The 15029-nt window shown below is 47.5% G+C and overlaps 1 protein-coding gene across 1 annotated transcript in view; it reads right to left on the reverse strand.

The window, feature by feature from the left end:
* Window positions 1–347: 347 nt before the first annotated feature.
* The window catches only part of LOC105569668, a 105555-nt gene continuing 90873 nt past the window's right edge, over window positions 348–15029 (reverse strand). Inside the window, exons 24-39 of the mRNA XM_012026310.1 lie at window positions 10240–10416; window positions 7253–7338; window positions 6764–6980; window positions 6589–6679; window positions 5949–6145; window positions 5224–5318; window positions 5059–5125; window positions 4325–4378; window positions 4145–4246; window positions 3988–4059; window positions 3715–3868; window positions 3187–3344; window positions 2811–2969; window positions 2519–2653; window positions 2174–2347; window positions 348–2036 (exon numbers count right to left, since the gene is read on the reverse strand). Coding sequence (XP_011881700.1) covers window positions 2177–2347; window positions 2519–2653; window positions 2811–2969; window positions 3187–3344; window positions 3715–3868; window positions 3988–4059; window positions 4145–4246; window positions 4325–4378; window positions 5059–5125; window positions 5224–5318; window positions 5949–6145; window positions 6589–6679; window positions 6764–6980; window positions 7253–7338; window positions 10240–10416 — 1935 coding nt within the window. The 3' untranslated portion in view covers window positions 348–2036; window positions 2174–2176. The remainder of the gene's footprint in view (window positions 2037–2173; window positions 2348–2518; window positions 2654–2810; window positions 2970–3186; window positions 3345–3714; window positions 3869–3987; window positions 4060–4144; window positions 4247–4324; window positions 4379–5058; window positions 5126–5223; window positions 5319–5948; window positions 6146–6588; window positions 6680–6763; window positions 6981–7252; window positions 7339–10239; window positions 10417–15029) is intronic.

Raw genomic sequence — 15029 nt, forward strand, 5'->3', positions numbered from 1 at the left:
TAACGCATCGTACAGTACACAGTAATTAATTCTTTATACAACTCGCGTGGCGTAATATACTATATATAATATATAATAATAATAATGATCGTATAACTAACAATTTTAATGACGTTACTTCATCCTCGAGCCATCGGCCAGAGACATAATCGACGCCCCTATATAAACGTCACGCTACGATAAACTATACGAGATTCAAGATGCAAAACGTTCTTTAAGAACGTGCAACCACTCACGCGACATGACAGATACGGGCGACTCGTTAAAATTAACATGTTCCGCGACTCCTATTATAGATTCTGTTTTATATTATACATATAATTTATTCATATATGTATTTACTTATTTATTTATATATGTATATATATAATATCTCTTTTTATATTTATTTTTCTCTCCCTCTCGTCCTCGCTCTCTGAAAATCTCTAAGCTATGGTATAAGGACTAGTTACACGGTAGGATTTAATTTAACTATGTGTACTCAACAAGCCAGTCTAGCTTTTCGACGCGTCGCCTAAAGAAACGCTTGAACACTCGGGATGATATCCATTTCGTGCTGAGAAACATCACGATTGTACGTCGAGCGCGCGTCTCCAAGCACTTACAGCTAAATGATCCTCTCGATCGACGCTTCGACATTTGACGCGACCGCTCCCCGTGTTCGTCGGTCTACGTTCGAGAGGGATGTGTGTATGTGTGTGCCTCCGCTTTGCCTTATCTCTAACGTCCTTTAGGCGATATATATTCTACGCTGATTGATACTCCGATACGTGCGAGCCACCCTGGACGATGTCCGCGCGTGAGTTACGCAAAGTAAAGTCCATCGGTGATACAGCGATTCGCTAACGCATCGTTTCGCTTTTGTCGATTTGTGAATTAATGCTGCGCCTCACATAGATTTCCAACTTGTGCGGGATTTACCGCAATTTGACGTGCCTTATCTCAAGCCCGGGCGGATGAGAAGAGCCTTTCGCAACGGTAGATGCGCGCACATCCTCCGACGTGGCTCGCATATCGCTCCGTGCGTGCTTCTTATTAATATTAAAAAATACAATATGCGACAGTAATAACGCTACGGCGGCGGGAGCGGCCGCGACGCGAGCGAGAGATAATTAAGGCGAGAAACGCCGAAGCGTCGATCTCGGGCTGGACTAGAGTCTTATCGTAGAAAGGAAACAATAAGGAACGAGGAAAAATGTCTCACTTGTCGAGAAAACGCGCGGTCCTACACGGTCGATCCTACCTATTTCTGCCCGCCTTAAAATGTACGCAAGATGCGGTACGAAATGTACAAGCGAATTCGATTTTGTATCGGGGATGCAAGGGGATACGGCGAAATCCAAAGAGAAAAGACCGGATCCGGGCGATCCAGCGCCTTTCCACCCCTTCATGAGCCTCGAGGGATTGCAGACCCGCCAATTATTATCGATTTACCTGTCCTACCGGCCTTCCTATGCCGAACGAGACGAAACCCTCTCGCCGTTATTGAACTCTCGTCTCGGCGATAACGTATTACCTCGCTATACGATTATAATCATAACGTATGTGTATGTATGTCTATAAGATACTTCGTATCGGCTACTTGCACGAGCGCGAACACCGGCAGACGGAATTGTTTACGGACTCGATCGACGGCATCGACGGGATTTCACTCGATTCGGTTTCACCCTCTACCCCGAGCTGTTTACGGGGGAAAAAAATATCCTTCCCTCCGCCGGCTCCTGGATCCGGATTGATGTGTACTCTTTGTGAGTCATCGCGCTCTTCCGTGCTCCGTCTTCCTCGTTCCACCTCTCTGCCTCGCGTCTCGTGTCGCACGCGAGTCCGTGAGCTCGAAACGGCAAGATCGATTGGCGACGCTGGCGTGTAAATAATAGAACGAGCCGCGCCATTTCGCGCGGCTCTCGTAACAAAGGTGCTCTCGTACGGTTAGTCGAGACGTTATTTTACCTATGTATATCACACTAGGATCCACGGTGCCTGCGGGCGCTTCTTCGCACGTCGGGACACCCGCTGGGAGTTCCGCCCGCAGAACCCTGGATAAGATAATTCGTTACTACTAGTACCAAGTAGGATACCGCGATTCTTGCTTCACAGGCTCACGCTCGTTCAGCCCGGAGGAACAAAACGATCCACGAGCGTTTCTCGAACCCAGCTCACGTGTCGGCCTTACCTGTCATTGTTTGGCGGAATGGTACCTAGCTAGCTTCATTTGCAGCGGATTAGATATCTTCATGTGAAAGGCGATGTCGTCGAGGGAAGCGTCGCGAACGTCCAGTCCGCCGATCGCCACGAGTTGATCGCCCTTGCAGATCTTGCCGGTTTCGATGGCCTGGCCGCCCGCTGTCTGTAGGTAGAAATTGGTAAAATGCGATGAGCGTGTACCGTTTGATACCCACGCAGCAAAGGGACAATCTGAGACTGCATCGGATATCGCAATCGGTATCCGAATGATTCTTACGCAACCAGATACATATCGTTTTGCTGTGCGCGAGTAGAACTGGAGAACCAGACTCACCAGCTCCTTCACGTAGACCCCCTTGTTGCTCCAGAACGCGGCGAAACAGAGACCAGCTCCCTTGCCGCTCTTCTTCTGTATCTCGACCTCGTATTCCTCGGTTGGTTTCTCGTGGCGCAACACCGACATCGTGATCTGCAAACGAACAACGAGATCGCGTCACGCTCGCTCAATCCAGGAAACATTAAAACACAAGTTCGTGTAAACTATATATCGCAAGACTGTTCCACGTCTTTTTCCTCGTTCCATAAGACGAGAAACAATTATTTAACGGCGCACAAATGCCACGTACAGTCCCAGGAGCTTGTTTCAGGAGTGTCTCGCGAGCTTTGTCGTGCTCTATTTCCGTGAAGCTATCGCTGCCTATGTTGAGTATCTGATCGCCTGGTTGCAACCGACCGTCCTTCCCAGCTGCGCCTTCGGGAGATACGTCCAAAACGAATACTCCATTCTAGAACAAAGAAAAACGTTATAGGCGAATATATTGATAACTATTTGATATTGATAAGATCAATCGCGAATATTTTCGATATTATGTGGCAGCGATACAACTACTGCACGCACCGTATTCTATATTTTAATTAAATGTCTCGCAATTTGACAAGCAGAAGATTACAAATGACGTGCGAATGGGCGAAGTGCTTTTGCAAATTATCCAATGTACTCACACAAGGCGTGTTAGAGCCGCCAGCGATGTAGAAACCTATGCCTTGATTCTTGTCCTTCTGAAACTCTATCGTTACTTCCTTGCCGACCTCTACCTTGCAGGTCTTTGGATCCTGCCGGACTTTCTTCTCCTCGGGCTCCACCGGTTCCTTGCCGGTCGCTAATGTAAATGCAGATCGAAATCATAGTTTCAAGAGTGAAATGTATGCGCGCGTCATCACGGAATTTTGAAAATGAAAGAGTCTTATAGCGAATTCGGTTGCTTGTGCACGCTGAGTCCACACTGAGGCTTGTTTACAGTCAATTCTTGTATTTAAGGATCGTCTTAAATATCTCTGGAAATATTTCGTAGCCAGTAAAATGATCTTTACAGCATCCATGCGGATCCTTTCTCGGCTAAATACTTCTTGCACGTGCATTTAAGACAGAGTTAAATATAAAAAGTGACTATAGCAGGCCTTGGTGTGCACTCAGCGCGCACTAGTGCAAGCAATCCAATTCGCTATTAATCATCAAGTCATTAAACTCACCCGGTGTTCCACTCTTTTGTGGAGTTTTCTGTGCGGAAATTGAAGAGTCCTTGAGTTCCTGACTCTTGCCCTTTTCCTTCTCTTCTTTATTTTCGTTAGGATTGCAAACGACTAGTTTCACGACACCCTCCGCTTTCTTCAACAACTCCGTCGCCTAAAAGAAAACAACGAGATTGCTAAAGGAAAAAGAACGTAGATCGCTTAAACGTCTAGCGTCTCGATTGGCAGGCTAATCTCTTGTTTAAAGACGAGAACATGAAAAAGAGTACGAACCTCATCGTACGTGCGGCCTAACAAGCTGTCCAGATTAACGGCCAGGATCATGTCGCCCACTAGCAATCCAGCCTGAAATATCGGTCGCGTTGTAAAGTATACGAGTCCCGCTTAAAATAGGCCTCTCAAGGTCGTAGGTACGACGAGCGAAAATTACCTGTTCCGCGGCGCTGCCTTCTTGAATGTCGGACACGAAGATACCTTGTCCTACAGCCAGGTGTTTCCCTTCGATAATCATTATGCCAAGGCCGTACTGACTCTACGATCAATCGGCAATTAATATTAGAAAGTAAGATTGCGCCGAAATATCGATCGCTCGATTTCGGTGGGCGCTTACCTTCTTCACCCGAACGTCGCGGACTCCCTTGTACTTCGTGAAGTCTATACAAACCTGTAACACGTGAGACATCGTTTCACGACGGTATTACAATGCACTCGCCAAGTGTCCCGGAATAAAAAAAAACTGTGTGAATTATCACGCACAAAATTCCTCAAGTAAAACACTAGTCTTTGCTCCGATGCCGCGAGAAAGTCTCTCTTACTTCATCTACGAAAGTCTTAAAGTTCCGCAACGAAATTATAATTTTAACGTGGCTCGATCATAATTCAGCATTTCGAAAGACTCCTTCGGCACCGTGAAAGATAAACAAGTTTCAAAGGGAAAGAATTTTTATTCAATTTCGAAATTGTTAAATTCCTACGTCGCGCGCTTTTTCGCAGAAAATGAGTTTATCGCACGACCCACCGGGCATTCTACGTAATTTAAATGCGCATCAATGTTGAATAGATGCGAGCGGTTTTATCTGTCTTCGCATAATATTATCCTCGTTATTTCATGTTGTTATTTCAAAATATTCATATCGGCAAAATTTGTCGCCGGTCATTTGTGCATTCATTAAAGTGATTATGCGGCATTTCTTTTTCTCGCAATTGCTGCTCAATTAATTGCACCGCGCCGAGTGTATTATGCAACGCTCAATTGCTTTCCGCTGATTTATTATTTTACGAGTGCTGCAGCCACGGTTTTGCACGATGAGGATAAAAAAAGGTAGACGCCGCGAATTGACTTACGTCATCCAAGGTTGGTGGAAATTGGACTATCGGCTTTACGGCGATGTCGTCGACAGCCTTCGATCGTCTGCAACCGGGACAGGCGAAATCCGTTTATAGTTTTAATGAATTTTGTTATACATGTCGTCTCTACGCTACATCGCGGAAAAAGCTCTGGTATCTCACCGATAAACGATGATTTTGAACAGAGTACCGGCCATGCCTTTGATAAGCGCGGAAGCGTTCAGATGACATCGTCCTTGCAACACGCAGCCGTTTATCTAAAGTGGAACAGAAAATAATATTTTATTCGCGCTTTCGTTATTTACACTTGTTACACACAGTGGCGTGAAACGCGTGACGAAACGCGACTTGTGAAATTCCAGCTAGCAAATAGAGGCGAATTCTTTTCATCATCCGATATAAGGATAGAAAGACTAACTCTAATAAAAATAAAAACGAAAGCTCGCGTGCGCAGTCGGATATCATTTCGTTTTTCCCGATATATTTTCCCACATTCACGGGCCAGCTGTCAAAGTATAATTTCCAAGTTGCGTACACTTCGAGCCCTAAGCGCTTGACGTACTTGAACATAAATGTCAAAGTCCTCCCGCGTAATTTGCAGGATTACAGAATTCTTCCTCCTCGTCTATATTACATTATCGCGGCAAGTGCGACCGGGGCGCTCTTTGTTTTTCGGCTTAGCGAATTTACGCCGGAGCACGTCGGTCTGTTGTGTTATTTCCTCGAGAAAACCCGCAGCGCGTAACGTCGCGACGGGCGAGTTAAACGGATTATGGACGGCGCGTGAAACGAAGGTTAAACAACCCGACGACGTGGGGAACCGCGGTCGTAAATGGCACGTCGTAAAAACGCGGAATGGCACGGGGGGAGATGGTGAAACCACCCACCTCCAATATCTCGTCGCCGATGAGAAGCCCGCCGTTCTTGTGAGCTGGCCCCTTCGGATTGAGACCGCAGATGAACACCGCCATTCGGTTCCTGTCCTTATGTCCCGCCAGAGAGATGCCCAATCCCCGCCTGTCCTTCTCGACGGTGACCATCAGCACCTTGTGCCCGAGATTCCGATACTTTTTCTGTATCTTCACTGCAAAGTCAAGAGGACGTTCTCGTGTGGAGAACTCAGTGGACCAACGCGCGCGTGATTTTAAAGCGACGTAGGCTGCGGTGAAGCTGTCGCTTCAAATCTTTTGCAAGTATTCTTCTTCTCCCTTCTTTCAGTGAGGATGGTAGGGGAGAAGGAGAAACGCCGCGAAGCGTTTGTAGCGGCAGCTTGATCGCAGCCGTAATCGGTTATCTTTTCAGAACGATCGCGCGGACCGCATTGATTGATTGATCGGGGAGATAATAAAATTGTATCTCGCCGTTAACGGCCGCGCCGGACGTGGCGGCGCGATCGCACGGAGTGAATATCGATCTCTTCGGTGACGTAAATAGTATGTGTGTGTATATATATATATATATATATAAATATCAATTCCCAATTGTTTCGGAATCGCGGTCTACATTTAGCACGGGAGCGTCACTCACTGGCCGTGTAGCCGAACTCGTCCTCTTCCTCCGGATCCGCCTCGATTTCCGGCTTCGTGCGCTTCACGTTTCCGGCGCTCTTCCGCGAGATCTAGGCAATTTTTACAGCACGTTATATCGTAGCGCGAGAGAGACGGAGAGAGGCTTGAAGGGACACCGTCTCTCACTCGTTTACCTCGAAGCCGCTCTTCGTGTAGACATTTCCCTCCAGCATACGCGTGTCCTCCTCGTCCTCGTCTGAACTCTCGTCCGAGGAGTACTTGGGCTTTAAGGGAGGTTCCGCGACGGCGGGGGACGCGTGATCCTCCCGTTCCTCGCTGACCTCGCGGAGGATACCCTGGTTCACGGGGGGCGGCGGGGCAGTTTTGCGAATTGACTTCTTCATGGAGGATCTGCGAGACGAAACGCGCGCTTTCGAATCGGCGGGGAAAAGAACACGGCGCTCCAACGCCGATCGCTCGCAGCGGAACGTTCGTGGACGAGAGATAAACGATAGGAGAGAAATGCACGAGCATTCCTGTATTATATATATATATACCTAAGCTTCTAACCAAGTTCCTTATTCCTGTTAGATTTGCGTATAATCGTGAATAATTGACTCGAGATCTCGAGCGAAATTGAGAGAGAATGGAAAATGAAGCTCACAATTTCTCTATGACTATACCTTCGCGCGCCGGCAGCCGAGCCATCCGAACTTTTCGAGCTTTGTCTGTGGGAGTCCCCGCGTGATGCGCCGTCCTCGAGTCCTGGCTACGCAACAAATAAATTGACATTTTCAAAAGCGGGGAATTAAAGGCTTTTGTGTCGATAAAATATTATCATCTACGTGTCGTTATAGGCTACGTCGATAAAAGAGTGAGAGTTTATTGTGCGGCGGTGCTCTCTGAAAGCCAATCGGCGTATTATCACTGAAAACAGTTACGAGTATAGCACTGAATAATTCAGCGGTATACTGGGTGTTCCAGGGGGAAAGATCAATATTCTGGGAGGTGATAGTATCGGTCGTTTTAAGCAAAAATGTTCGTACGCACATGTGTCCCACTCCCCGCTGTTTCCGAGATAGAGCTATTCGAATGTACAGTCGCAAACTTACTTTGCACGCGGAAAGACCGGCTAAGGCAAAAATAACTGAACTTAAAATGTTGCCGTATAAATCGTAGGGGCATTTACATTGTTTTGTGTCGCGGCATTCACTAAGTCTGCCGCGCAAAACGCGTATAGCTGTCTCCACTATTTATCACACCGATGTGGGTATGCGACAACCGCAAGTACAGCTGTCCCAAATATTACTATTTATTGGGGTTGTGCCAACCTTAATTAGACATGTGGGAACCATATCGGTCTCTCCGTGCAAATACCGTTATTTTAGAAGATTGTATGGCAAAATTACGTGGAATTTCTGCTGAATGCATTACCAGAACAACTACTGGAAGACGTTCCTTTGGCTGCACGGCGTGTTATGTACTTTCAGCATGACTTTCAGACCTCCTCCTCATTATACCCGATTCGCGATGCAACACCTCAACGTCACTTTCCCTAATCGCTGGATCGGTCGTGGCATTGATTGGCCACCAAGATCTCTAGACCTGACCCCATTGGATTTTTGTTCATGGGGTTGGATGAAGAGTGAAGTGTACAGAAAAAAAAACGTGAATACGCGAGACATTCAAGTAGCTCTGCCTCGGAAACAGTGGGGAATGGGACGTATATTCGTGTGAACATTTTTGCTTGAAATCACCGATACTATCGCCTCCCAGAATATTGACCTTTCCTACTGGGACACCCTGTACAGCTGTGAATCAGTGAATATTCACCGCGTCACTATTTTCAGTGACAATTCACTGATTGACTTTTAGAAAGTACTTCCGTGACGCGCTTACAAACGATAATTAATCGTGATCGCGAAGAAATTATCTACGTGGAAATGTCGAGAGGCGCGAACTGTTCATGTAAAATAAACGTCGGCAAATAGAAATGCGAATTAATCATTAGGCCGGGCTTAAAGCTCGCGCGTACGGTACGCGACTAGGATTGTCCTCGTAACCGCGCGGCCTGCATTCATTTAATTAGGGCGGAAATACACTTTACCGTCGCGCAAAAACTGCAGTCGGCGATTCAATTAAAGAAATTAATTAGCGCGGAACCACCGAGTCTTCCGACCCGCGGCGTTTCTCCCGTGCCATTTTGCCAATTAATGCAGCAATTGTGTCCCTTATGCAGAAAGCACGGGGAGAAAGCACGAATCGCGTACCGCAATTTTTTTAATTGACCGCGACGAACGAACATACATATATAAATTGCATTGTCGATTCTACGGCACTCGCGTGTCCGATGGCGAGATAGTCGTCTGACAAATGTTTCGTTGAAGCTTCGATAATTTTTTGCCGAGACCAGAATTGATTAAATTTTCATGAAACTTGTGCGAATGAAACAATCACGAGTAATCTCGTTTAACACGCACGCACGCACAGAACACACAAGCACTGTTTAATCGCTGTTCACCCGAGAATCGAAATTTTGGTACTATTTTGACACTTTTAAGGATAACTTACATCTACTTAGATGATCTGTACACCTACACAGACCAACAACTTTGATGACATTATATTTTTTTACTCCTCTCTTGAATCTTTAATTCTAAGAATTTACTTTAGCTCCCACTTAAAAGGACCCATTTGAATGCTAAATTGGCAAAAGTAGAAATTTCAGACACTATCAATTTGAAAGCAGGAGCAAAGTTTGTACTTGCAGTTCGACCTCTTTTACTGTCTCAGGTCCTACTATATAATAGAGTTAAAGGTTCAATATAGGGCCAAAATTTCGACTCGGGCAGATGACGCTATTACGCGCACAAAGAATCGAGTCGAGAAGACGTACAGCCTTATTCGTTAATGCCCGGACCTGCATTTTTATCATCATTTTTCTCATACAAATCACTGAGTTTCAGTGTCTGTGCGTATATACTACTCCAGACAGCATGCAAATAACATCTTCAAGATGTCATTAAGCTGCCGCGTGTTTTTCGCAATGAGAAACATCCCGTTTTATACAGGCAAATCGACATGCTTAAAAAACCAATGCACGATTGTGCAATATACAGTTTGGTTGATCTCCGCCCACTAGAGGAAGACAGATACCCAAATAAATTTATGTTGTCCTTTTCCCTCAGAAAAATACCCCTACCTAGGGTTCCTCTATCTTTTATATGTCTACGTATTTATTATAGAGAAAGAAATATTTTAATCTTAAATGAAAAATTCTAAAATCTAGAATCGTCTTTTGTCGAATATCGCGGTGTCAACTTCGTGCGTTGTCAGATGGAGGGAAAATGTATTCTAAACGCAAGAATATGTATATAAACTTACATTTATATAAGTCGCTCTTGTCGCAATATAGTAAGTCAATCTTTATTAATTCGATAAAGGAGAATAAGAATTATTGATTTAATTTCGATACTCTCTTATTTTTATACTAAATGAGGTTGCGAGAAATAGAAATGCGTCAAGAATATTTTTGTCCCGGTAAACAAGCTGCGTCAACTACAGCCTGATCGAAGTGCGGATGGAAATAAAGATTATGAAAAATGTGAATCCTGATAAAACCGGGGCATTAATGAATAAGACTGTACAACGAGTGCAAGGAAAAACCGACCTGTATCACTTCCGGCGTGATGGATCTCGCGGGCGAGACCGGCGGTGGTTTATGGCGAAAGGAGGCCGACGGCGCTCCAGGACTGACGCCAGAAGACGACGATGTATGACTCTTGACAGTCTGCCTTCGGGCTTTGGTATCCCTTTCCTCCTGGACGGCGCCGCCGTGCTCTGGGCTCTGCAACAACAATCCCGAGATTCTCTCTTCCTGCAATCTTGGAGTTACACGCGAGCCAGCTTAAATTGTTGCTCATTGCGCCGGAATATATTCCGCGGCATTGACATTAACATTAAATCAAAATATTTACGTTGAAGGATATAAGCAAAATTTTCCACCCGCCGCGATAACATGCGGTTGTTATTAATACTGCGCTTTCATCGAACTCGAGCAAATAAAATAATAATAAAGTGAATACACACACGCTGCAAACTTTAATATATCGCAGTATTTTCGCGAATTTAATTGCAAAACCGATGTTCGCGGATGCGCTGCACCAAAGCGGATTCACCGTCGCGATAGGAAACCGGAGGAAGGCATCGAGATTCGCGTAGCTCACGATAATCGAGCTTTTAATTCGCACAGGAAACACCAGACTTTACAAGTACTTTGCCTTTGGGTTCGCCTTTGGGTTCGCAACTGTCTCAACTTCAGATTCGATAAACGCGATCTACGCACCCTGTCACCTCGAGGTAAAACCGAGAAAAAGGCACTCAGGCCACGCGTAGAGGGCTTATATTGCCGCGGTCGGTTCTTTGTCCCTCCGTGGAAGAACCAATAGAATTTAGCAAGTTGAGCTGCCGGAAGTGACCCCAGAATTAGGAGCGCGATTGGTAGTCGCGGGGTCCCGAGCGGCGCGTGGCTGATAAGCGCCATCGAGCAATTGGAAATATTTTTTTGCGCGGCAATTCGATGCGATGCGCTCCTGTAAAGAGGCAGCGAAATGCAGTCCCGAACCGAACACGCAAAAAGAGCTCGAGGACTTAAAAGAGAGAGATAGAGAGAAAGGGGGGGGGGGAATTGAAGTAGACGGCAAGAGGAGAATATATGGTGCAGATAGTCTCGCGGGATTGTTTGAAAGAGATCTATACTTATTTTAGCAGCGAGATAAACTGCGCAGACTGTCTAGATAAACCGGTCGGAATGAATTAGTACAACGGAAATATTTGCTGAGCGTCTTGAATTGTTGCCAAAGTAACTGCAATTGAGCGAGTTTAATTCCGTAAAACAGACCCGGCGATGCCTCGTGACGTCTTCTTTTCCTTCCCGCGATCGGGCACGATTACCGACGGCTTCGACGTGAAAGTTACAATTTTCTTTTGTAAACGCGCAGGCCGACAACGAGTAACTGCAGAGCTGCGCCGCGTTAGCTCGATGGCGAGCACGGGCGATAAATAATATCAACATCTGCGCGAAAACGTTGGCCGTAAGAATGATTTGTGTGCTCCGCGTATACAGCACCGTTTCAACTTTTCGTGTTTTTTTGACGGACGTATTTTTTTTTTTCGAAATAATCGACCGAGATATGCGGACGAGGCGTTTTCCACTGGCTGGGCGTGGAAAAAGCTCGCGTCTGTTTCCGACAAAATTCGATGCAGATCAAATTAAACGCGATGTAACAAATTTTTATATATAAAAAAAAAACGCAAAATGTTACTCCACATTTACCGGTGAAAGCGATATTTTCACCCGCGTGTGTGTCTGTAATTTTTGTTTTACAATAGCGCGAACAATTCATACAACTCGCGTTTGCTGATTAACGTTCTCTTTGTTGCTCGAGATGAGGCGCGCGATTGCGAGCACACGAGAATAATTAAGGTCGACTATACGGGCAGCACACGTGGACCAATCGCCAGGTTAAGCGCGACCGGTCAGCCTTGACTCTCGCCAACGCGGAATATTTATTAAATTTCTATTTCTCTTCACTTGTGATCGATCGCAGGCGAAACACGGCACAGGGCCCGCTCGCTTCCGCAGCCTCTCGCTGTCACTCGGGGGAACATTCCGCTTCTCCGGCGCGGAGTCTGCCGACGCTCGTGATTTATAGCGCGCGTGTAAGTCAAAGTAAACCCGGGTTTACGATGCGATTTACGATTGCGTGCGTGCAGCACACGGTTCACGCGCGGACGCGCTGACGAGAGTTAAAGGGACCGGGTGCCCGGCGTGCTCGTGTCATCGCCGGGCGATCGGACGCGGAGCAACATCCTCTGCGGTCTGCGCGTATCTCCGTGATAACGTACGACGAAGGTGACGCATTTGCGTCCGAAGAATCGGTGCATCGCGACGCCTCGTGACGACTGAGCCCGAGTGACATCAGGTGAACCGCCGTCGACCAGGCGCTTTCGTGCACGAAACTGAAGTTCCCGCGAGCGGAGGGCGAGAGAGGTCGGCGAACGGGGGGCTGGCGTCGTTCATACGGAAGGGGGAAGGGAGGAGGGTGGGCTCGTCGATGGTCCATGGTGTTGATGATGGGCGCGCGCTCGGTTGCAACGAGGTGAACCACTCTTTCCGGTGAACCGCATCAACCCTCCCCCGCCCTTTTCCTCCTCCCCCCGCCCCCGCTCCCTCCAACGACTCTCGCTGGCGATCAGACAAGCGCAATTCTTCTCTCGCTTGTGTCTGTTCTCCCTCCGGCACCTCGTAGAGAAGGGAGAAATATATGCGTTCCATTATTGCTAGAGATCGCTCGTGCTCATCGATAAATTTCGCAGCGACACTCGCGCGATTGTAATCGAAAATTCTGGCGGCGGGTGGCGTCATCTAATTATCATATTACTGTTTTACGTGCGATTAGCTTTTGACAGCGGTGTGTCTCGAGAAATTCCATATCAGAAGCCGCGTAAAACGGCTTCAACGTTGTAACGCCGATATGTAGTTGCGCGCGGCATGATTAGTCAATTGAAAGTAATTAACGCGGAACCCAGCATCTTTCGAGAGAACACGGGCGGATCACGGGCATTATCTAAATCTTTACAATGTTCCCAGCCCTCGTTCCCCGCGTTTGTCCTTACTTCAGACATTTCCGAGGCTTCCCCTCGGTTCTCCTTCATTGTCAAGATTTATTGGGAAGATCGACCCGGGTGCATCGTGTACGTACAAGAGCCGTTCGTCAATAATGGTTCCCGTGTTCTCTCTTTCTTGCCCTCCATCCGTATCTCTCGTCCCTTCGCCTGTCCTCTCTCTCTCTCTCTCTCCGTTCTATTCTTTCGCGCCCCCTCGCCGCTTTTCCTCTTCTTCCCTTCCTCTCTCCGTTCTCCGATTCATTCGCGATCGCGCGTGTATCTCGACGTCGCCATTCTTCCCGCATCGGCGGCTCCGCGAGTATCGAGCGGGCCGATTGAAATTTCGGGGAAAGTCCGATGTCGTTTTCCGGGAATGCCAATCGCGGAAGCCGTTGCGTTTCAGCCACCACAGTCGCGGCTGCGGCGAACAGGTGCTATCATCGGAATCTGACAGCTACCCTGAAACCGCCGCTCGACAATGCGCCGTGCACGAGCCGGGTTGCGAAGTCGGTTACTCGAGTCTTTCCTCCGAGCGTTCGTTTCGGGCTAACTTGGTGGCATCAAAAAATAGTTCGCGCTCTCTTCGGTCGAGCCAAAAATAACACGACGGTGATCGACGGTGATCGCGATCGCGCGAAGGAAGTTATATTAGGCCCCGCGCTGTTGAACAGCGTGCACATTGATGCTCGATGTCAAATTTTAGCCGTCCTAGAGCGCGGACCGCGCTAGGCGCTGACGGAGTCGCGACGGATCGCTGTAAATTTTTACCGTCGAGATTACGGGATCGTTCGCCGCTACGAGGATCACGGGTCCGCGTAACAATCGGAGACGTCGATGTTAAATTTGCACCGCGGCGCCATGTAGCGTCGCCTCGGAGCCGCGCATATCCGATCTTACCCTCTAAAAATCGATTAGCGAATTATCGCTGAAAACAGTCACTGATTTGCAGCTACAAGTATACCACTGCGGTCTTCAGTGCTGCAGATCGGTGACTATTCGCTGTTTTCAGTGATAATCCACCGATTGACTTTTAGAGAGCAATAGCGAACTCGATCGCTCGCACTAGCGCGCACCGAGTGCACACTAAGGCCAGTTTATAGTCAATTTTTATACCTAACTTTGTCCTAAATATACGTTCGAAGAGTATTTAGCATTTTTAGTAAAAAAATTATCCGCGCGGATGCTGTACGGATCATTTCACTGGCTATGAAATATTTCAAGAGATATTTAAGACGATTCGGACTTAGGCCAACTCGCATCTCGCATTCCCTCGAGGTCGCAAAAATTCGCGACCGTCGGATAAAACTCGCGACGGCGGGATAATAAAAGTCGCCGCGCGACAGGGTTGTTTCCGTTACGCAAAACCGGGGGTGGGGAGGGATCCTCCCCGTGTCTACTCGTGTATCACGGCATTTCGCAAGTACCGTCACGCAGCGTCGCTCCTGCATCCAATTTCGCGTAATGTGTCTATCGGCGATGCTTTGGAGGGCCGGGCGAGCGACGTGATACGACGGAGCGCCTAGGGCTGCTGCCATTCAACGACATTACGGAGTTCAATTTCGCCCTGCGTGGAACTATGATGACGCCGGTAACGTCCGGTTAGCGGAATCGATCGTCCGGGCGCGGGTTAATTGCGAGGGTGAAACTTTCGTGCCTTGCAAATCGAGTCAGCTCAGCGGTGCGCGGATTTATAATGGCGGCCCCCACCGGAAGGTCGAAGCGAAATCTGACTTTCCGTTTTGCGCGTAGATTGTCGTTAAACGCGAGCGGAATAATCCTCAGATTACATGG

Source organism: Vollenhovia emeryi, unplaced genomic scaffold (assembly GCF_000949405.1).
Source record: "Vollenhovia emeryi isolate VEMERY1.0 unplaced genomic scaffold, V.emery_V1.0 DF939123.1, whole genome shotgun sequence".
Taxonomy (NCBI): domain Eukaryota; kingdom Metazoa; phylum Arthropoda; class Insecta; order Hymenoptera; family Formicidae; genus Vollenhovia; species Vollenhovia emeryi.